Raw genomic sequence first — 24,811 nt, forward strand, 5'->3', positions numbered from 1 at the left:
CACACACACACCCCAAAGCCATAGAGGTGTAGAAGCCTACCTGTGATCCCAACACTGAGATGGGGGTTCCTACAGCAAGCTGACCAGCTAGAGGAAGAGCTCTACCCCAGTAAATAAAGTAGAGCACGATCATAGAAGATACCCAACAACTTCAGATATCCCCAGACACACATACAGATATGTGCCTTCACACACACACACATCCATGTATATCCACAAATACAAACTTAACATGCATATATACTACATATACACGTGTGCAAAAAAAAAGAACTACTTCTTGTATTGTGTATGTATTGTTCCAAACTCACCAGACTTAGAAGCAATAGAAGCAGCTATAGTTTCAGCATCTGGGGGAACAACATTTCCCAATAAAGCAGGGCAATATACTGTCTGCTTATTGCCGTCCACGACAACTTCAGTTTTTTCTGGCATTTCTACTAGTACAACTTCTTTGATCTCTGAAAGTAAAGGATTCCCAATCATGAATTCTATATAATGTATTACCGATTTTAGGGGGGAGGGGGTAAAAATTAAAATGTTCTCAAGACAAAGGAAAACTTAATGAATCTGCTAGCACGCTCACCCATATATAGAGTTAAGAGAAGGCTTGCAAAGCTAAAGGGTATGCTGTATGGAGATGTTAGAGAATCAGAAAGGGGTAGGAAGAGAACAATGTAAAAGTTAGAATCATAAATGTGGAGAAACTCTTTCACCCTTGATTGCAATTGGGGGATACAAAATGGTATTGCAGCTCTGGAAAACTGATTGGCACTTTCTTATGGTAATATCATTATCATGACACCCAGCAATTATACTCTTGACATTTATGAAAAAGAAATAAAAATTACATGTGCATGAAAGCCAGTGGACAAGTGTTCATAGTGGTTTACTCTTAATACTAAAATCTGGATGGAAAAGTATTTCTTTCAAGGGGTGAATGATTAAAAACAACAGAGGTGGAGATGATGGGAAAGAATATGAACTATATACAGATACTCACAAGTGGTTTGAGTCGATAGAAAATTATGTTAATGGGAACAAAATCTACATACTATAAGATTTTCTTCATATAATACTATTAAAGTGGCAAAATTATAGAAAGCACTATTAGTGAGATGGTAGGAACAGGCAGTTGGAAAGAAAAACATTGCTTGAGCAAGGTGGGTTGGGTAATAAAAACATATGAGGCACCCAATCCAATCAATGTAAGACCACGAACTACTATCAAAACCTTGGGATTCCTAAATAATATCTGGGTATCAGTTCGATGTGAATATCCTGGATGTATTATTTAAATCTTAGTTTTGTTTAGTATTATTGTTGGATAAAATGATAAAATATAAAGGGGATCATGTTACATTATTTCTTACAAATAATATGAATCTAGCATTATTTCAAAATAAAAGTTTAATTTAAAAATGAACTACAAGAAGTTTGCATTAAAAATGCTGAGATATTTATGGATTGCATTTAAGAATGCATTTTTGTAAAATGTATCATCTGCATCTTACCAGGAGCAGTAGTAGGTCCAGTCGATGAAAATAAATTTTGGTGGCCACTGGTATTTGCAGTTGAAGGTGGGTAATTCACTGTCTCAGGATTGTTTACCAAGACAGCTTCTGGTATTACTGGAATACCTACAAGACAAACATTTTCAATTCTTCCAATTATGAATTCTTACACAGGAAATGTATTCTTAAGTAATGTACAATAAATAAATATTCTCACATTGACTAAGATGAAAATTACTCATCCTAAAAGATATAGCCTTTAAAAATGGCTAAAGGTAAATCTAGAAAGTACATAATACAGGGAATAAAACTTTGAGAATAAAAAAAGGAAAAATAAAATGCAAAAAATGCATGCAGAGAAACTGTCATTCACTGAGGAGATAAAATGCTTCTTGCAGGAGAAACTGGAGATTTTGTATAAAATTAAGCATGTATCATCATGTGACTTAGAATTTCATGTAAACATACAGGAGCACTCATAGTGTTTACTTCTAATGGTGAAACCTGGAAATACTTTCAATTTTGTTCAGTGGGTGAATAGACAAAGAATGTTACACATCCATGTTGTGGAGTAGTTTACAACTCTAACAGAACTACTAAAATATGCAAGCTTTGATATTAACTGCAAGCAAATTATATTTGATGAAAAACTATACCCCAAAAGTTATATAGCATTAGAATAAATTTAAGTAAAATGAAAATGAGAGTTATACAGAAAGGAATTAAGGTCTCCGGTAGCAAGCTGGTACTCAGGGTGGAACAGAGTGGGAGATGAGAGAGAGAGATGGTTGTGGTTTGTAGATAAGACAACAGAAAATATTCTTATAATGATGCTAGAAATCTTCTATATCATAACTGTAGAGGTAAATAAGTAAGCAACTGACAAACTAAAACTATATATATATACATACATATATATATATATATATATATATATGAACACTCATATAAATGTGGATTCAATCAATGTCAATTTCATAGTCATGGAAATTAAATGGGGTTTCTCTATAATTTCTTCCCACTAGCTTACAGATTTAAAATTATCTCTAAATATAAAGCTACAAGGATTTTGATGAAAAATAAACAGCAAACTGCAAATTCTATAAGAGTATGCTTAAATATTATAAGGGAAATACAGTTTTGATGAAGACAACTTTTTTCAGTGACTAAAAACACCCAAGGGTTTTTTTCTTTTTTTTTTCTTTTTTCTTTTTTTTCGGAGATGGGGACTGAACCCAGGGCCTTGCACTTGTTAGGCAAGCGCTCTACCACTGAGCTAAACCCCCAACCCCTCCCAAAGGGTTTTTTAATTGGATTTTTAATTTACATTTATGTTATTCCCTTTCCCAGACATAAGCCACCTATCCCATCCCATCGCATTCCATCCCCCTCCCCTTCTTCTATAAGGGTATTTCCTTCCCCATCCACTCCCCCTTCCTCCCCCTGACATTCCCCTACACCTTGGCAGGACCAAGGGCTTCTCCTCCCTTTGGTGCCCAACAAGGCCATCTGCTGCTACATATGCAATTGGAGCCATGGTTCTGTCCGTGTGAACTCTTTGGATGTGGTTTCGTCCCTGGGAGTTATGGTTGGTTGATATTGTTGTTCTTATGGGGTTGCAAGTCCCTTCAGCTCCTTCAATCCTTTCTCTAACTCCTTCAGTTGGACCCTGTTCTCAGTTCAGTGGTTTGCTGCCAGCATTCACCTATGTATTTGACATGATCTGGCCATGTCTCTCAGGAGACATCTATATCTGGTTCCTGTCAGCATGCCCTTCTTAGCTTCATCAATCTTATCTAGTCTTGGTGGCTGCATATATATGTGTGTGTGTGGGGTGTGTGTGTGTGTGTGTGTGTGTGTGTGTGTGTTTATAGGGCACATGTGGGGCAGATTCTGAATGGCCATTCTTGATGAAGACAACTTTTAAAAGCCATAAATAAAGGCAAAAAGAAATTATTCTAAAGACATAAGCAACTGTGGATCATTGAAAAAGATGAAACAACATAAAGATCAGACAGGCAAAGTTGGAGAAAATGGGGGCTGTAGAGATGGCTCAGTGGTTAAGAGCACTGACTGCTCTCCCAGAGGTCCTGAGTTCAATTCCCAGCAACCACATGGTGGCTCACAACCATCTGTAATGGGATCTGGGGTCATCTTCTGGTGTGTCTGAACACAGCTACAGTGTACTTATATAAAAATATCTTTATTAAAAAGTTGGAGAAAATGGTAATTCATATGTAAGTGTGAGGAATAAAAAGTATATAGAACAGAAGAAATGGAAAAGTGGCAGTTCCTTATAAAACTGGACACAAAGAGGGTTAGTATATAATATATAAAGAACTAAAAATACTGAGTATCAAGAAAATAAATAATCCAATTTTAAAAGAACTAAGCAGAAAGTTCTCAAAAGACAAAATACATACAGCTAAAAAATGCATTAAAAAGTGTTCAACATCATTAGCCACCAGGGAAATGCAAATTAAAACTACTTTGAGATTAACCTCACCTGTATTTTAATGGCTAAGATTAATAAAACAAATGACAGCACATATGGGTGAAGATGTGATAAAAGGGGGACACCTGTATACTGATGAACTAGAAACTTCTAGTTTTTTGTCAAATGGTGTTTTGCTGGGGCACACAGGTGAAAGGATGTCTTGCTAAATCAGACATGTGAAAGGACACGTGATGTTAAGAAGGAATATGAATATAACCCAACAGAGAGTGGACGATGCTGGACAGTACTAGTATATCTTGCCATTCATTTTTTGTCATGACTTTATAGAAAAGCAGCAAAAAGTGTTTAGTGGTACTCTGGAAGCTTCTCGCTTTGTCTGTGGACTCAGGCTGATTGGCAGAATAAAATGGAAGTTTCTAGATATGATAGCTGATACAGACTCAGGTAATGTTTTACTAAGACAGACTTATGTGGTGTTTTGCTGAGGCAAGACCTGTGGGAGGACATGTGACATTTGGAGGGAGTATAAATAGGACTCGAGGCATAGTGACAGGGGTGGGGCTTGCTATGCTTTGTTAGTCTTGCACCTTTGTCTTTGCTGACCTTCACTTTGTTGAGAGAGGCACAGCAGAGAAGTTCTCCGAGCATTCCTGTTGGACCTGGTTGATCCTCTTGACTTGTATCCATTTAGCTGGGACTTGGCTGTTTCTGCGCTGTCTTGCCACCACTGCTGATTTATATTTGGTATCCTGACACTACTGAACTACACTGCTGATAGCCTGCAAATTATAGATTGAAATTGCCCCAAAGTACTACTTCTAAACAGCATATAGCAGAGCCCCATGGAGAATGGACTTTGAAAGTGGATCCAGCTGCTGCTGCTGAGTTGTGTAATCTAAGCTGCTGATATCCCTGCACATGGGATTTGCTCCAAAGAACTATTTCTAATCAGGTCCACTTGTCTGTATCCCGATAACCTGTATTATCCACTATCTGTGGTGGGTGGTAGGATGGAAGGGAGGATAAAGTGTTTAAAAACACATATTAAAACTAGGCAGGCTGGGGATTTAGCTCAGTGGTAGAGCGCTTGTCTAGGAAGCGCAAGGCCCTGGGTTCGGTCCCCAGCTCCGGGGAAAAAAAAAAAGAACCCCCCCCCAAAAAAAAAAACTAGGCTTTGGCAGTTTCTGCCTCTGCCCAGAGCTGACTGGGACTCACATCTCTTTCTGCACAAATCCTGTGGGAAAGAGAGCTGAACTCTCAGAAGTGCAGACAATACTGAGAGCTTATGGAAGATCACCAATGCTTCGCTCATTCCTGGCCCAAGAGGAACCCACCTGGAGCTCTCTGGACACAAGAACTGAGGAGCATTCTGGGACATGACCCTCCTGGTTTCTGCCTGCACCTTGAGCTGACCCTGTGACACAGCTCTCTGTACCCAGATCCAGTGGAGGAGAGAGCTGAATTTTCAGAAGTGCGGACAATACAGAGAGTAGAGGGGAGACCACCAATTCTGTTCACATCCCTAGCCTCACATTCCAGGAACCCACCTGGAGCCCTCTGAATACAGGAACAAAGGAGCAGTCTGGGAGAGGATCCTTCTACTTTCCGCTTACACCAAGAGTTGACTCTATGCCACAGATCTCTGTACACAGATCATGCTGGGAGAAAGCCAGATTCCAGGAGTGGTAACAAACAGGCTTACAGGAGGGTAAAGCCACTATTAGAGACAGCAGGACTAGCTAACACCAGAGATAGGGAGATGGCGAGAGGCAAGCACAAGAACCTAAGTAACAGAAACCAAGGCCACTTGGCATCATCAGAACCTAATTCCCCCAAAACAGCAAGTCCTGAATAGCCCAACACAACAGAAAAGCAAGATTTGGATTTAAAATCACAACTCATGATAATGTTAGAGGACTTTAAGAAAGACATAAATAACTCCTTTAAAGAAATACAGGACAACAAGGTAAACAAGTAGAAGCCCTTAAAGAGGAAACAAAAAACCCATAAAAAATTACATGAGGGGTTGGGGATTTAGCTCAGTGGTAGAGCGCTTGCCTAGCAACCGCAAGGCCCTGGGTTCGGTCCCCAGCTCCGAAAAAAAAAATTACATGAAAACACAACCAAACAGGTGAAGGAATTGAACAAAACCATACAGGATCTAAAAATGCAAATAGAAACAATAAAGAAATCACACAGGGAGACAACCCTGGAAATAGAAAGCTTAGAACAGACGTGAGGAGTCGTAGACACAAGCATCACAAACACAATACAGGAGATAGAAGAATCTCAGGTGCAGAAGATACCATAGAAAACATTGACACAACAGTCAAAGAAAATGCAAAAAGAAAAAAATCTCCTAACAAAAAACATACAGGAAATCCAGGACTCAATGAGAAGATCAAACCTAAGGATAATAGGTATAGAAGAGAGTGAAGACTCCCACCTCAAAGGACCAGTAAATATCTTCAACAAAATCATAGAAGAAAACTTCCCTAACCTAAAAAAAGAGATACCCATAAACATACGAGAAGCCTACAGAACTCCAAATAGATTGGACCAGAAGAGAAACACCTCCTGTCACATAATAGTCAAACACCAATGTACAAAACAAAGAATATTAAAAGCAGTAAGGTCAAGTAACATATAAAGGCAGACCTATCAGAATTACACCAGACTTCTCACCAGAGACTATGAAAGCCAGAAGATCCTGGACAGATGTCATACAGACCCTAAGAGAACACAAATGCCAGCCCAGGTTACTGTATCCAGCAAAACTCTCAATTAACATAGATGGAGAAACCAAGATATTCCATGACAAAACCAAATTTACACAATATCTTTCCACAAATCCAGCCCTATAAAGGATAATAGATGGAAAACTCCAACACAAGGAGGGAAACTATACTCTAGAAAAGGCAAGAAAGTAATCTTGCAAAAAAAAAAAAAAACAAAAGAAGAAAGCCACACAAACATAATTCCACCTCTAACAACAAAAATCACAGGAAACAACAATCACTATTCCTTAATATCTCTTAATATCAATGGATTCACTTCCCCTCAAAAAAGTCAAAGACTAACAGACAGGATAAGTAAACAGGACTCAGCATTTTGCTGTATACAGGAAACATACCTCAGTGGTAAAGACAGACACTATCTCAGAGTAAAAGGCTGGAAAAAATCAAGTAAATGGTCAGAAGAAGCAAGCTGGAGTAGCCATTCTAATATCAAATAAAATCAATTTTCAACTAAAAGTCATCAAAAAAGATAAGGAAGGACACTTCATATTCATCAAAGGAAAAATCCACCAAGATGAACTCTCAATCCTAAATATCTATGCCCCAAATACAAGGGCACCTACATATGTAAAAGAAACCTTACTAAAGCTCAAAACACACACTGCACCTCACACAATAATAGTGGGAGACTTCAACACCCCACTCTCATCAATGGACAGATCATGGAAACAGAAATTAAACAGAGATGTAGACAGACTAAGAGAAGTCATGAGCCAAATGGACTTAACAGATATTTATAGAACATTCTATCCTAAAGCAAAAGGATATACCTTCTTCTCAGCTCCTCATGGTACTTTCTCCAAAATTGACCATATAATTGGTCAAAAAACGGGCCTCAACAGGTACAGAAAGATAGAAATAATCCCATGCGTGCTATCGGACCACCACAGCCTAAAGCTGGTCTTCAATAACAGTAAGGAAAGAATGCCCACATATACGTGGAAATTGAACAATGCTCTACTCAATGATAACCCGGTCAAGGAAGAAATAAAGAAAGAAATTAAAGACTTCTTAGAATTTAATGAAAATGAAGGCACAACATAGCCAAACGTATGGGACACAATGAAAGCTGTGCTAAGAGGAAAACTCATAGCTCTGAGTGCCTCCAAAAAGTAATTGGAGAGAGCATACACTAGCAGCTTGACAGCACACCTAAAAGCTCTAGAACAGAAAGAAACAAATACACTCAAGAGGAGTAGATGGAAGAAAATAATCAAACTCAGGGCTGAAATCTACCAAGTAGAGACAAAAAGAACTACAGAAAGAATCAACCAAACCAGGAGCTGATGAACAAAACCGGGAGCTGGTCCTTTAAGGAATTCAACAACATATGTAAACCTTTATCCAGACAAATCCGAGGACACAGAGAGTTTATCCAAATTAAAAAAAAAACAGAATTGAAAAGGGAGACATAACAACAGAATATGAGAAAATTAAAAAAACCCATCCAATCCTATTACAAAAGATTCAACAAACCTGGAAAATCTGGATGAAATGGACAATTTTCTAGATAGAAATCAGGTATCAAAGTTATATCATGATCTGATAAAACATCTAACAGTACCAAAACTCCTAAAGATATAGAAGCAGTTATTAAAAGTCTCCCAAATAAAAAGGCCCAGGAACAGATGGATTTCGTGCAGAATTCTATTGGACCTTCATAGAAGACCTCATACCAATACTATCCAAACTATTCCACGAAATAGGTACAGAAGGAACACTACCCAATTTCTTCTATGAAGCCACAATTACATTTATTCCTAAACCACACAAAAACCCAACAAAGAAAGAGAACTTCAAACCAATTTCCCTTATGAATATCAATGCAAAAATTCTCAATAAAATTCTCGCAAACAGAATATAAGAACACATCAAAACGACCATCCATCATGATCAAGTAGGCTTCATCCTAGGGATGCATGGATGATTCAATGTAAGGAAATCCATCAACATAATCTACTATATAAAAAAACTCAAAGAAAAAAAAACCAACAACATGATCACCTCATTAGATGCTGAGAAAGCATCTGAAAAAATTCAAGACCCCTTTATGTTAAAAGTCTTGGAAAGATCAGGAATTCAAGGCCAATACCTAAGCATAGCATAAGCAATATACAGCAAGCCAGTATCCAAACATCACCCTAAATGGAAAGAAATTTGAATCAATCCCACTAAAATCAAGAACTAGACAAGGCTGCCCGCTCTCTCCATACCTATTCAATATAGTACCTGAAGTGCTAGCCAGAGCAATCAGAAAACAAAAGGAGGTCAAAGGGATACAAATTGGAAAGGAAAAAGTCAAAATGTCACTATTTGCAGATGATATGATAGTATGCTTAAGTGACCCCAAAAGTTCCACCAGAGAACTACCTAGTTCTTGTTCCACCTGATAAACAATGTCAGCAAAGTGGCTGGGTATAAAATTAACTCAAACAAATCAGGCGCCTTCCTCTACTCAAAGGATAAACAGGCTGAGAAAGATATTAGAGAAATGACAGCCTTCACAATACTTCCCAATAATATAAAATATCTTGGAGTAACTCTAACCAAGCAAGTGAAAGATCTGTATGACAAGAACTTCATGTCTCTGAAGAAAGAAACTGAAGATCTCAGAAGATGGAAAGATCTCCCATGCTCATGGATTGGCAGGATTAATATAGTAAAAATGGCCATCTTGCCAAGAGCAATCTACATATTCAATGCAATCCCCATCAAAATTACAATTCAATTCTTCACAGAGTTAGACAGAACAATTTGCAAATTCATTTGGAATAACAAAAAATCCAGGATAGAAAAAACTTTCCTCAACATTAAAAGAATTTTGGGGGAATCACCATCCCTGACCTCAAGCAGTATTACAGGAGCTATAGTGATAAAAACTGTATGGTAGTGGTACAGAAACAGGCAGGTAGGATCAATGACTTCCACATAAAACCAGATATATTGAAACTAATAGAAGAAAAGGTGGGGAAGAGTCTCGATCACATGGGCTCCAGGGAAAATTTCCTGAACAGAATACCAATGGCTTATGCTCTACGATCAAAAATTGACAAATGGGACCTCATAAAACTGCAAAGCTTCTATAAGGCAAAGGACACTGTCATTAGGACAAAACAGCAACCAACAGGTTGGGAAAAGATATTTACCAATCCTACATCTGATAGAGGGCTCATTTCCAAAATATACAAAGAACTCAAGAAGTTAGACTGCAGGGAGACAAATAACCCTATTAAAAATGGGGTTCAGAGCTCAACAAAGAATTCACAGCTGAGGAATGCCGAATGACTGAGAAACACCAAAAGAAATGTTCAACATCCTTAGTCATCAGGGAAATGCAAATCAAATAAAAACAACCCTGAGATTTCACCTCACACCAGTGAGAATGGCTAAGATCAAAAACTCAGGTGACAGCAGACGCTGGCGAGGATGTGGAGAAAGAGGAACACTCCTCCATTGTTGGTGGGATTGCAGACTGGTACAACCACTCTGGAAATCAGTCTGGAGGTTCCTCAGAAAATTGGACATTGAACTGCCTGAGGATCCAGCTATACCTCTCTTGGGCATATACCCACAAGATCCCCCAACATATAAAAAAGACACGTGCTCCACTATGTTCATAGCAGCCTTATTTATAATAGCCAGAAGCTGGAAAGAACCCAGATGCCCTTCAACAGAGGAATGGATACAGAAAATGTAGTACATCTACACAATGGAATATTACTCAGCTATCAAAAACAATGACTTCATGAAATTCATAGGCAAATGGATAGAACTAGGAAATATCATCCTGAGTGAGGTAACCCAATCACAAAAAACCCCACACATGTTATTCACTCAATGATAAGTGGATATTAGCCCAAAAGTTTGAATTACCCAAGATACAATCCACAGAGCACATGAAGCTCAAGAAGAAGGACAACCAAAGAGCAGATGCTTCAGTCCTTCCTTAGAAGGGGGAACAAAAGTATTCATAGTAGGAGATATGGAGACAAAGTTTGGAGTGGAGACTGAAGGAATGGCCATTCAGAGCCTGCCCCACCACCGGGGTAGGGATCCAGCTCATATGTATACAGCCACCAGACCCAGACAATAGGGGGTTCATATATGGGAAACTGGGAAAGAGAATAACATTTGAAATGTGAATAAATATATCCAATAAAAATGTATCAACATGGTAGAACACTTGCCTAATAAGCACAAGGCCCTTGATCCATTCATTCCTAGCACTACAAAACAATCTTAGAATGTGATAAGCCTAAATAGAGTGGATAATGGCCATTAATATTAATAGTAGTAAACTTGAAGACATCTCAGATCTGTGGATTGAACTAATTTAAAAATCTTACTGTATAACGTTTGTTATAATTTTAAAGATGTTATAATTGGGGACAATAGCCGAACTATAACATTCTTTCTGAAATACTTCTTACAAAATGCATGTGAATATGAAATAATTTCAAATCCAAAGTTTCATTTTAAAAGAAAGATGGAAAAATAAAGCTCCTTGAGACATTTAGAAAAAAGAATTATACTATATTGGACAGGTATAGAGTGAGTAGATTGGGGGGGCAACAAGTTCTCCCCAAAGCATATTAAGTGCCATAGGATCAAGGGATTTGTTGTGAATCTTTCTCCTAGTGTTATCTGAAGCTACACACAGAAATTCTCACCAATGTGACTGCCTAAGTATGAGCTGAACAAGGAGGTCAGCAATGAACATACCAAGGTGGACAGAAAAAGCCCCATTACCCCTCAAGCCTACATCAAGAACTATTGGCTGGGAAAGCTGGAAATGGGACAGGTAGCCTTCCCCAGGAACAAGCACATGAAGTGGTTGTTCAATGCCAAATGATCAGCCCTGAAAGCACATATATAGATAACATTATACAAACTGAAAAGTGTGTGTGTATGTATGTTTATATATATATATGTATATATATATAATGTTTATACATCTATGCGTGCAGTAATCGGTTTTTTTTTTTAAGGACATGGATTTAAAACATACTGGGAAGTGGTTTGCTGGTAGGGTTTTTAGGAAGCAGAGGAAGTGTTATAGTTAAATTATAATCTCAAAAATAAAATAATAAGTCCCACACCTAGGTGAAATTGATGGCTACTTAGAAATGGAGAGTCAATTTTCTTTAGGAACAATACCGCTGATAGGCTGCCTTGGCTCCAGCAGATGGCCCTATGCCCACACACATACTGGCCACACAAAGTAGAGTCTGTTTTTTTTTTTTTGAAAAGGAGTACATGAAGTAGGAAATGAAAAGGGGGAGTAGTAGAGGAGGTGGGAGAAGAGGATGGAGAGATGTATTTATTCAAAACATTATACACACATACAAGATTCTCAAACAATAAAAAATAGTGATGCTAACTTAACCCTGGGCTGAGTTTGGATTCTAGAGTGGCATTTCGGGCTGGAGAGATGGCTCAGTGGTTAAGAGCACTGACTGCTCTTCCAGAGGTCCTGAGTTCAATTTCCAGCAACCACATGATGGCTCACAACCATCTGTAATGGGATCTGATGCCCTCTTCTGGTGTGTCTGAAGACAGCTGCAGTGTACTTATATATAATAAATGAATAAGTGTTAGAGTGCCATTTCTAATGAATATCATTTCAAACTCACCAAAGTTGTGATAGACAGGTGGATTGAAACTATCTTGTTGATTTTCCTCAGAAGTTGGGTTGCTCATCATCACAGTGTTGTTTCTAATAATGACTTCTGTAAAATCTGGTATTTCTATAAATAAAAAAATTAAGTGTTAGAAGATCTTTCATATGTGAATTATATTCTTCAGGAAAGAGGAGGAATAATTAAGACATTCACACCAAGAGGAAATTTAGAAGAATTTGTCCCCTACAGATTTACCCCTTTAAAAAAAATAAAAGGAAATCATCAATACAAAAGGATGTGATAAAGAAGGAGTCTTGAATCATTCAGAAGAAAGAAAACAATAGAAATGAAAAGTACAAAGTTCTAGCAAGAATGTAAAATAGTGTAAATACAATGGAAAGCAGTCATGCACTTTCTCATAATAGTGAACATGCATATGGCCAAATTTGTCAAATTGTATACTTTCAACATGTGTAGGATTTTACATATCAATTACTATGCTTTGAACAAGTGTGTTGTCTCATTTAGAATTCAGTACTGATATTGTGGTTGTATAAGCTGATGGAAAGCTACCATGCTGTGAGACCTACTCTTTCATGAATGGCATTAGGTTCCTTGTAAAAAGCTGCTTAGTGCAGCCCTTACCATAAAATGGCACCTTGTTCTTCAACTTCCCATCCTCCAGAACAGTAAAAAAAATGGATTCCTCTTTGTACAGTATGGTATCTTGTTTTACCAGCAGAAATAGACTAAGACATAAGTTATTTCTCAATGGAACTTTTTTTTTAACACAAACTAACCATGCAAGCTGGGTGTAGTGGTGCATGCTTTAATCCCAATACTCAGGAAGCAGAGGTACGCAGATCTCTGAGAAGCAGGCAACTCATATGAGTTGATGATATTGTTGAATCCAGATTCAACACCAACCTGGTCTACAAAGCATGTCCATGACAGCCAGGACTACACAGAGAAACCCTATCTCAAAAAAACTCACAAAAACCCAAACAAACAAAAAACTGTAAACGTGCAAATTCACACATTAGAAGGAACTAAACTCTTTTTGTGTCAAGGAAATAAAAACTTTAATTTATATAAAAAAGGTTTTGTCTATATAAATATTTATATAATGCTTATATAAATACTTACATAAATAAATATGAACATTTATACCTAAGTGTTCATATCAATCTTGACCCTAAATAGTAAACGTCACATATTTTCCTTTAAATGTGAATGGTTAAATCACAGCATACCTATAACATGGGCTAGATTGTTCAGCAATCAAAAGGATAAAACTGCTGATATACACAATTATTTGGATGCATCTCCAAGGTATTATATTGTAGGGGGAAACCTTCTATTAAAATGCTGCAAGTGGAAGGAAAGGCCAGCCAAAGAGGGGATGGATTTAGATGTATATTTGTGGCAATGCAGCAAGTATGATTAAAGAGGGTCTTGTACTAGAACCTTGACTGGTAAACTCATAAACTTTCTGAGATGGTAAATTAAACTAAACTAAATTCACAGGTGCAAATGGCAACCATAGCTTTCATGAGATGTTACCTTTGAGGGAGACTATATTTCTGCCATGTTTCTTACCACTATATATGAATCTGAAAAGGTCTCAACATAAATCTTTGAGATAAAAACATACCATACTACGAGTTTGTATGAAGGAGTTTTAAAATCAAAATAATGCTATTCATGTGTCTTTACATACTCACCCAAATTGGGAGGGATGTAGACAAATGGTGCGACCATATCTGGGATGATGTTCTTAATTCCCACAATATCTGGGTCAATCATGGCATTAGGGCCATTAGTTGGAATGGAGTCCAGTGGTTTCTGAAATACTAGAGGAGCTTCCACAGCAGGCTGGTTAGATGAGATGGTGACAGTGTTGATTTCTTGAGCACCTCCATCACGGGGATCTAAGTCAGTATCAGGAACTAGCTTTTCACGGTTGTCCTCTGCCACTGGCTGAAGAACTCTTCTGTCAGGATTGTCCTGGCCCTCAACTGCTTGCACTGCTGGGCTTAATGGCTCACCACATTTTCTCTGTCCAAGAAAAGAAAATAGAATGAGTTAAGCTTTCTTCAGTTCCTAGATTTCAGTTCCTCCATGTGATCAGCCAATCAAAATGTTTCTTTTTGTTGTTGTTTTGTTTCTTTTTTAATTATTATTTCTTTTTTTTTTTTTTTTGGAGCTGGGGACCGAACCCAGGGCCTTGCACTTGCTAGGCAAGCGCTCTACCACTGAGCTAAATCCCCAACCCCTTAATTATTATTTCTTATTGGATATTTTATTTATTTATTTCATTTTTATTTATTATTTTATTTATTTCAAATGTTATCCCCTTTCCCAGTTTCCCATCCACAAACCCCCTATCCCCCTCTCCTTCTTCTATGAGGGTGTTCCCCCACCCACCCATCCACCCACCTCTTCCCGCCTCTCTGCCCTGATATTCCCCTACACTGGGGAGTAGAGCAGGACCAAGGGCTTCTCCTTCCATTGGTGCCCAACAGGGCCATCCTCTGCTACATATGCAGCTGGAGCCATGGGTCTGTCCATGTGTACTCTTTGGATAGTGGTTTAGTCTCTGGGAGCTCTGGTTGGTTGGTATTGTTGTTCTTATGGGGTTGCAAACCCCTTCAGCTCCTTTCTCTAAGTCCTCCAATGGGGACCCCGGTCTCAGTTCAATGGTTGGCTGAGAGCATCCCCCTCTGTACTGGACATTCTCTGGCAGAGCCTCTCAATTGTTTTGTTTCTTGAGGTTTGTTGTTAGTCATATCATTTTAGGTTTCCTACAAATGATGATCCTCCTGCCCAGGCATCCTGGGTAGTAGGATAGGCATACTTCACCATATTTGGTTCTTTGTCATAAAGAATTTCTAAATTAAAAAAAAAAACACACACACCTAAATTAACCAGACCCAAAGTCAATATATTCTTGTGTGAACACATATCTCATCTAAAATGACACTCACCCAGTTTCAGTCAACTGTGAATACAAACAAAAATTAAAATGATAGTCAGAGATGGCTAAATATATTATTCTTCCAGAACACCCAACTTGGTTCTCATCACCCACACCAAGAAGTTACTTGTACCCCATGTGATCTAACACGCCCTTCTGGCCTCTGCAGCAACTAGGCATACACATAAACACATACACACAAATAATTTTAAAATATTTTTAAAAACTGGTCGAACATGTACATCTATTTGTATCATTACAGCACTTTCTACTGTTAAAAGTAAAGGCAGCTCATTCCCTGTGTCCCCAATACAAATTTTAGTCACCTATGTGAACTAAGTGTAGATGAACCTTGTTAATTTTATGGTTCCATATCTTTAGGTACTAGAAGTTTTGCAAGATTGAAGAATGCCTTTATAATACTTACACATCTCTCCATCTGTGACACCCCACAGAACTCGTGCATTCTTGAAACTGCTTCATAAATATTGGTAATCTGCCTGTTTGTCCTCTCAAGGAGTTCTTCTAATTGCTATTATAAATAAGAAAATTGTTAAGTTCTCATTTTAAAAGAAAAGTAATACATGTGAAAATGTAGGCCGGGAGACGTGGCTCAGCTGTTAAACAGCACTTGCTACTGATTTTGCTGAGGACCTGAGTTCAGTTCCCAGCACCCATCTGGTGGTTCACAACCATCCCATCACAATCAGTTCCTAGAGAGCTGTTCCCCCTTCTGACCTATGCAGGCAGCATGCATGCATGTTATGCACATACATACAAGTAGGTAAATCATGCCCATAAATACAATGAATACATTGAATAAAAATTAAAAACAAAATAATTTTCCAAAGAAAACATGTGAAGCTGACATTTGCGGTTTGGGCACTGGAAGTTCTGCAACAGTCATAAATGCACCATTTCCTTGGGGTAAGCCCTGGATGTGTCACCAACCACCTGGCAGTCTCAACCTGCTTCTATACTGTCTGACCTATGCACATTTGGAAGCGATATCAGTGATGGAAGGTGGGAACTCACAGCTGTTGACACCCTCCCATGCAACACAAACAGGCGGGTGCCATTTCTCATCAAGGAAGGTAGTAACTTAGAGAAATGCAGAAATCCAAGGCTCCATCCCATGCCTACAATGGAGAACCTGAGTGGAAGTAAGCAAGTCTGGTTTTAACAAGCCCTGGGATGGGTCTAGATACATGGTTAAGTATGAGAAGCCCAAGTCTGTGGCACTGAAGTGAACACCACAGCTTCAGGGGAAGACGATTGGTTCTGACAACAGAACATCGACACTTGTTAGGTATATGATGTTGGGCAAGTTACTCAATGTCTCTGCTTCAATTATCTCATGTTCAGAAGTGGGATGAAAATATCTCTTAAAGGTTCTTTTAAGGAGAAACATGGCTGTAGCTTTGTCCTGATAATGAAAAGAACAGTGCTATAAGATGTTTGGCTAAAGAGGGCTCAGCTCTCCATTAGCAGTATCATCTCTGCACACCATGGCACAGGTAAGGAGGTGAGGCAAAGCTTGCCCAGTAGAGCAGACAGAAGTTAGACTATCAGCTGCGGCTTTTCAGAAAACACGAACTCTGAGTAGAACATCTAAAAGTAAGGTAAGGAAAGTGTTAGATGGGTGATATGTGGAGATATGATACGTGGAGCATACAAGGCAGAACAATCAGCATGTGAAAAATACTCAGAGAGAAAAGGAAGCTCAGTGTTTCAATGGGCAGTATAAATGCTGTCCTAAGGAACTACGTTCTGAGGGGAGTACAAAGAGTGAGAGCCACTAAGAGGGTATAGTCAGGCAAGAAAAGTGGTGTTTTCAAGCTGCACAAGAGAAAAAGCAATAGAGAACCACATACATGATTGAGAGGTGGAGGGCTGTGACTGATGCATATAAGTCTATGAAGACAGAAAGGATGGAAGTTGCACAAACCAGCAAAGGCATCAGCCCCTGAGCAACAGAAGACTTAACTCTGTATGAATCAGAATGGCCAAAAAAAGCTAGGCTCTGCCAGGCTTACTGACTGTAGAACTGCACTGCTGCTGGGAAATACTCACCAGGCAAAATACAGTACTCTGCCTCCAGGCTATATCAGGCTCAGAGAAAAACAGGAGATGCCTAGTAAGGAAAAGGTGCTAGAGGGAAGGAAAGAGAGAGAACCAAGGATTGCAAGCAGCATAGCCTGGCGGAGGGAGGGGTAGGGGGAGATCAGTAGAATGCAGTGAAAGCCAGGAGAGAGAAATATCAGAAAGGGAAGTGGCTCAAGCGCCAGTTCCTCAGAACATGACTTGGGAACCTGAGCAATTTTTTGCCCTCACATCACATCGTCCCCCAGCTTCCTAGTTGCTAAGACCCTGGCTAAATACTATACCACAGGCAGCGAGCTATTAAGTAAGATCTAGGAATTTTAGGCCTTGCAGTTCCACTACATCTCTAAATTTTAAATTTATTTGATATTATTAATTTTATTTACACTTTCTTTTTAGAACAGTGTTTTTATAAGAGACAATTTAGGGATGGGGATGGCATTTAAGCTTAGCTCTATAAACAGAAGGTCCCTAGGGCATACCTCAGATTTACCAAATTGGAAACTCTCTGGCATTGGAGGTAATTCACTTAGAATTCAAATCTCAGGTTTAATTCTCACACCAAAATTTTAGTGAGAGGAAGACTATGGACTTAGGCATTTAGTAACCTCTCAAAAATCATACGGACTCTTGTGATTCACTTGATTACAATGATAGTTTTGGTTCTGTTAGCATTATTTATTATTTTTATCTTTATTAACTTGAGTATTTCTTTTTTTAATTTTTTTTATTAACTTGAGTATTTCTTATATACATTTCGAGTGTTATTCCCTTTCCCGGTTTCCGGCCAACCTCCCCCTAACCCCTCCCCCTTCCCCTTATTTATGGGTGTTCCCCTCCCCATCCTCCCCCCATTGCCGCCCTCCCCCCAATAATCACGTTCACTGGGGGTTCAGTCTTAGCAGGACCAAGGGCTTCCCCTTCCACTGGTGCTCTTACTAGGATATTCATTGCTACCTATGAGGTCAGAGTCCAGGGTCAGTCCATGTATAGTCTTTAGGTAGTGGCTTAGTCCCTGGAAGCTCTGGTTGCTTGGCATTGTTGTTCATATGGGGTCTCCAGCCCCTTCGATCTCATCCAGTTCTTTCTTTAATTCCTTCAACAGGGTTCCTGTTCTCAGTTCAGTGGTTTACTGCTGGCATTCGCCGCTGTATTTGCTGTATTCTGGCTGTGTCTCTCAGGAGAGATCTACATCCGGTTCCTGTTGGCCTACACTTCTTTGCTTCATCCATCTTGTCTAATAGGTTGGTTGTATATGTATGGGCCACATGTGGGGCAGGCTCTGAATGGGTGTTCCTTCAGTCTCTGTTTTAATCTTTGCCTCTCTATCCCCTGCCAAGGGTGCTCTTGTTCCCCTTTTAAAGAAGGAGTGAAGCATTCACATTTTGATCATCCATCTTGAGTTTCATGTGTTCTATGCATATAGGGTAATTCAAGCATTTGGGCTAATAGCCACTTATAAATGAGTACATACCATGTGTGTTTTTCTGTGATTGGGTTACCTCACTCAGGATGATATGAAACAGTTCCAACCATTTGCCTATGAATTTCATAAAGTCATTGTTTTTGATAGCTGAGTAATATTCCATTGTGTAGATGTACCACTTTTTTTGTATCCATTCCTCTGTTGAAGGGCATCTGGGTTCTTTCCAGCTTCTGGCTATTATAAATAAGGCTGCTATGAACATAGTGCAGCATCTGTCTTTTTTATATGTTGGGGCATCTTTTGGGTATATGCCCAAGAGAGGTATAGCTGGGTCCGCAGGTAGTTCATTGTCCAATTTTCTGAGGAACCTCCACACCGATTTCCAGAATGGTTGGACCAGTATGCAATCCCACCAACAATGGAGGGGCGTTCCTCTTTCTCCACATCCTCAGCAGATCGGTTCTCACCTGAGTTTTTGATCTTAGCCATTCTCACTGGTTTGAGGTGAAATCTCAGGGTTGTTTTGATTTGCATTTCCCTGATGACCAAAGATGTTGAACATTTCTTTAGGTATTTCTCAGCCATTCAGCATTCCTCAGCTGTGAATTCTTTGTTTAGCTCTGAACTCCATTTTTTAATGGGGTTATTTGTCTCCCTGCAGTCTAACTTCTTGAGTTCTTTGTATATTTTGGATATAAGCCCTCTATCTGTTGTAGGATTAGTAAAGGTCTTTTCCCAATCTGTTGGTTGCCGTTTTGTCCTAACCACAGTGTCCTTTGCCTTACAGAAGCTTTGCAGTTTTATGAGATCCCATTTGTCGATTCTTGATCTTAGAGCATAAGCCATTGGTGTTTTGTTCAGGAAATTTTTTCCACTCCCAATGTGTTCGAGATGCTTCCCCACTTTTTCTTCTATTAGTTTGAGTGTATCTGGTTTGATGTGGAGGTCCTGATCCACTTGGACTTAAGCTTTGTACAGGGTGATAAGCATGGATCGATCTGCATTCTTCTACATGTTGCCCTCCAGTTGAACCAGCACCATTTGCTGAAAATGCTATCTTTTTTCCATTGGATGGTTTTGGCTCCTTTGTCAAAAATCAAGTGACCATAGGTGTGTGGGTTCATTTCTGGGTCTTCAATTCTATTCCATTGGTCTATCTGTCTGTCTCTGTACCAATACCATGCAGTTTTTATCACTATTGCTCTGTAATACTGCTTGAGTTGAGGGATAGTGATTCCCCCTGAAGTCCTTTTATTGTTGAGGATAGTTTTAGCTATCCTGGGTTTTTTGTTATTCCAGATGAATTTGCAAATTGTTCTGTCTAACTCTTTGAAGAATTGGATTGGTATTTTGATGGGGATTGCATTGAATCTGTAGATTGCTTTTGGTAAAATGGCCATTTTCACTATATTAATCCTGCCAATCCATGTGCATGGGAGATCTTTCGATCTTCTGAGGTCTTCTTCAATTTCTTTCTTCAGAGTCTTGAAGTTCTTATTGTACAGATCTTTCACTTCCTTGGTTAAAGTAACACCAAGGTACTTTATATTATTTGGGACTATTATGAAGGGTGTCGTTTCCCTAATTTCATTCTCAGCTCATTTCTCTTTTGTGTAGAGGAAGGCTACTGATTTATTTTGAGTTAATTTTATACCCAACCACTTTGCTGAAGTTGTTTATCAGCTTTAGTACTTCTCTGGTGGAACTTTTGGGATCACTTAAATATACTATCATGTCATCTGCAAATAGTGATATTTTGACTTCTTCTTTTCCAATCTGTATCCTTTGATCTCCTTTTGGTGTCTGATTGCTCTGGCTAGAAGTTCAAGAACTATATTGAATAAGTAGGGGGAGAGTGGGCAGCCTTGTCTAGTCGCTGATTTTAGTGGGATTGCTTCAAGTTTCTCTCCATTTAGTTTAATGTTAGCAACTGGTTTGCTGTATATGGCTTTTACTATGTTTAGGTATGGGCCTTGAATTCCTATTCTTTCCAGGACTTTTATCATGAAGGGGTGTTGAATTTTGTCAAACGCTTTCTCAGCATCTAATGAAATGATCATGTGGTTCTGTTCTTTCAGTTTGTTTATATAATGGATCAGGTTGATGGTTTTCCGTATATTAAACCATCCCTGCATGCCTGGGATGAAGCCTACTTGATCATGGTGGATGATTGTTTTGATGTGCTCTTGAATTCGGTTTGCCAGAATTTTATTGAGTATTTTTGCGTCGATAATCATAAGGGAAATTGGTCTGAAGTTCTCTTTCTTTGTTGGGTCTTTGTGTGGTTTAGGTATAAGAGTAATTGTGGCTTCGTAGAAGGAATTCGGTAGTGCTCCATCTGTTTCAATTTTGTGGAATAGTTTGGATAATATTGGTATGAGGTCTTCTATGAAGGTCTGATAGAATTCTGCACTAAACCCGTATGGACCTGGGCTCTTTTCGGTTGGGAGAATTTTAATGACTGCTTCTATTTCCTTAGGAGTTATGGGGTTGTTTAAATGGTTTATAACTTCGGTACCTGGTATCTGTCTAGGAAATTGTCCATTTCCTGCAGATTTTCAAGTTTTGTTGAATATAGGCTTTTGTAGTAAGATATGATGATCTTTTTAATTTCCTCTCATTCTGCAGTTATGTCTTCATCTTCATTTCTGATTTTGTTAATTTGGACACACTCTCTGTGTCCTCTCCTTAGTTTGGCTAAGTGTTTATCTATCTTGTTGATTATCTCAAAGAACCAACTTTTGGTTCTGTTGATTCTTTCTATGGTCCTTTTTGTTTCTACTTGGTTGATTTCAGCTCTGAGTTTGATTATTTCCTGCCTTCTACTCCTCCTGGGTGTATTTGCTTCTTTTTGTTCTAGAGCTTTTAGGTGTGCTGTCAAGCTGGCGACATATGCTCTCTCCTGTTTCTTTCTGCAGGCACTCAGAGCTATGAGTTTTCCTCTTAGCACAGCTTTCATTGTGTCCCATAAGTTTGGGTATGTTGGACCTTCATTTTCATTAAATTCTAAGAAGTCTTTGATTTCTTTCTTTATTTCTTCCTTAACCAGGTTATCGTTGAGTAGAGGATTGTTCAGCTTCCTCGTATATGTGGGTGTTCTTCCCTTATTGTTATTGAAGACCAGCTTCAGGCCATGGTGGTCTGATAGCACACATGGGATTATTTCTATCTTTCTGTACCTGTTGAGGCCCGTTTTTTGACCAATTATATGGTCAATTTTGGAGAATGTACCATGAGGTGCTGAGAAGAATGTATATCCTTTTGCTTTAGGATAGAATGTTCTATAAATATCTGTTAAGTTCATTTGGTTCATAACTTCTCTTAGTCTGTCTACGTCTCTGTTTAATTTCTGTTTCCATGATCTGTCCATTGATGAGAGTGGGGTGTTGAAATCTCCTACTATTATTGTGTGAGGTGCAATGAGTGTTTTGAGCTTTAGTAAGGTTTCTTTTATGTATGTAGGTACCCTTGTATTTGGGGCATAGATATTTAGGATTGAGAGTTCATCTTGGTGGATTTTTCCTTTGATGAATATGAAGTGTCCTTATTTTTTTCATGACTTTTAGTTGAAATTTGATTTTATTTGATATTAGATTGGCTACTCCAGCTTGCTTCTTCCGACCATTTGCTTGGAAAGTTGTTTTCCAGCCTTTCACTCTGAGGTAGTGTCTGTCTTTGTCTCTGAGGTGTGTTTCCTGTAGGCAGCAGAATGCAGGATCCTCGTTGAGTATCCAGTTTGTTAATCTATGTTTTTTATTGGGGAGTTGAGACCATTGATGTTGAGAGATATTAAGGAATAGTGATTATTGCTTCCTGTTATATTCATATTTGGATGTGAGGTTATGTTTGTGTGCTTTTCTTCTCTTTGTTTTGTTGCCAAGATATTTAGTTTCTTGCTTTTTCTAGGGTGTAGCTTGCCTCCTTATGTTGGGCTTTACCATTTATTATCCTTTGTAGTGCTGGATTTGTAGAAAGATATTGTGTAAATTTGGTTTTGTCATGGAATATCTTGGTTTCTCCATCTATGTTAATTGAGAGTTTTGCAGGATACAGTAACCTGGGCTGGCATTTGTGTTCTCTTAGGGTCTGTATGACATCTGTCCAGGATCTTCTGGCTTTCACAGTCTCTGGCGAAAATCTGGTGTGATTCTGGTAGGTCTGCCTTTATATGTTACTTGAACTTTTCCCCTTACTGCTTTTAATATTCTTTCTTTATTTTGTGCATTTGGTGTTTTGACTATTATGTGACGGGAGGTGTTTCTTTTCTGGGCCAATCTATTTGGAGTTCTGTAGGCTTCTTGTATGCTTATGGGTATCTCTTTCTTTAGGTTAGAGAAGTTTTCTTCTATGATTTTGTTGAAGATATTTACTGGTCCTTTGAGCTGGGAGTCTTCACTCTCTTCTATACCTATTATCCTTAGGTTTGATCTTCTCATTGAGTCATGGACTTCCTATATGTTTTGGACCAGTAGCTTTTTCCATTTTATATTATCTTTGATAGTTGAGTCGATGATTTCTATGGAATCTTCTGCTCCTGAGATTCTCTCTTCTATCTCTTGTATTCTGTTGGTGATGCTTTTATCTACGGCTCCTTGTCTCTTCTTTTGGTTTTCTATATCCAGGGTTGTTTCCATGTGTTCTTTCTTGATTGCTTCTATTTCCATTTTTAATTCCTTCAACTGTTTGATTGTGTTTTCCTGGAATTCTTTCAGGGATTTTTGTGATTCCTCTCTGTAGGCTTCTACTTGTTTATTTATGTTTTCCTGCGTTTCTCTAAGGGAGTTATTCATGTCTTTCTTGAAGTCCTCCAGCATCATGACCAAATGTGATTTTGAATCTAGATCATGCTTTTCTGGTGTTTTTGGATATTCCGTGTTTGCTTTGGTGGGAGTATTGGGCTCCGATGGTGCCATGTAGTCTTGGTTCCTGTTGCTTGGGTTCCTGTGCTTGCCTCTCGCCATCAGATTATCTCTAGTGTTACTTTGTTCTGCTATTTCTGACAGTGGCTAGACTGTCCTATAAGCGTGTGTGTCAGGAGTGCTGTAGACCTGTTTTCCTGTTTTCTTTCAGCCAGTTATGGGAAGAGAGTTTTCTGCTTTCGGGTGTGCAGTTTTTCCTATCTACAGGTCTTCAGCTGTTCCTGTGGGCCTGTGCCCTGAGTTCAGAAGGCAGGTCGCTTGGAGCAGAAAAGTTGGTCTTATCTGTGGTCCTGAGGCTCAAGTTTGCCAGTGGGGTGTTGCTTATGAGCTCTCTGTGAGGGCAGCAACCAGGAGGATCTGTGCCGCCCTTTCCGGGAGCCCCCGTGCACCAGAGTCCCAGATAGCATTTGGTGTTTTCCTCTGGAGTCAGAGATGTGGGCAGAGTGTACTCTCTTCTGGTTTCCCAGTTGTGTCTGCCTCTCTGAATGTTTAGCTCTCCCTTCCACGGGATTTGGGTGCAGAGAACTGTTTATCTGGTCGGTCCCTTCAGATTCTGGTGGGGTCTCAGATGCAGGGGACCTGCTGCTCCTGTGCCCTTATCTAAGGGAACCCAGAGGCCGTATACAGTTTCCTCTTGGGCCAGGGATGTGGGCAGGGGTGGGCAGTGTTGGTGGTCTCTTCTGCTGTGCAGTCTCAGGAGTGCCTACCTGTCCGGGTGGTGAGCTCTCTCTCCCATGGGGTTTGGGAGCAGTGAGCTGGGGGCAGGGAGCTCGAGGTTGGGAATCCTGCTAAAAACCGGAAGTGTCCGGTCCTAGAGGAATTTTGCCTCTGTGTGTCCTGAGGCCACCAGTCAGGTTGTTTGCAGCAGAAAAGTTGGTCTTACCTGTGGTCCTGAGGCTCAAGTTTGCTCATGGGGTGTTGCTTATGAGCTCTCCACGCGGGCAGCCAACTTGAGTATTTCTTATTTACCTTTCGATTGTTATTCCCCTTCCTTG

At 39.3% G+C, this 24,811-nt stretch overlaps 1 protein-coding gene across 1 annotated transcript in view; it reads right to left on the reverse strand.

Moving 5' to 3' along the window:
- Positions 1-24,811, reverse strand: part of Bend2 (BEN domain containing 2) — a 93,133-nt gene that overhangs the window by 35,595 nt on the left and 32,727 nt on the right. Inside the window, exons 4-7 of the mRNA XM_087601100.1 lie at positions 14,116-14,449; positions 12,404-12,517; positions 1,515-1,640; positions 312-461 (exon numbers count right to left, since the gene is read on the reverse strand). Of these exons, the coding sequence (XP_087457226.1) occupies positions 312-461; positions 1,515-1,640; positions 12,404-12,517; positions 14,116-14,449 (724 nt within the window). The remainder of the gene's footprint in view (positions 1-311; positions 462-1,514; positions 1,641-12,403; positions 12,518-14,115; positions 14,450-24,811) is intronic.

This window comes from Rattus norvegicus, chromosome X, assembly GCF_021556685.1.
Source record: "Rattus norvegicus strain SHRSP/BbbUtx chromosome X, alternate assembly SHRSP_T2T, whole genome shotgun sequence".
Taxonomy (NCBI): Eukaryota; Metazoa; Chordata; class Mammalia; order Rodentia; family Muridae; genus Rattus; species Rattus norvegicus.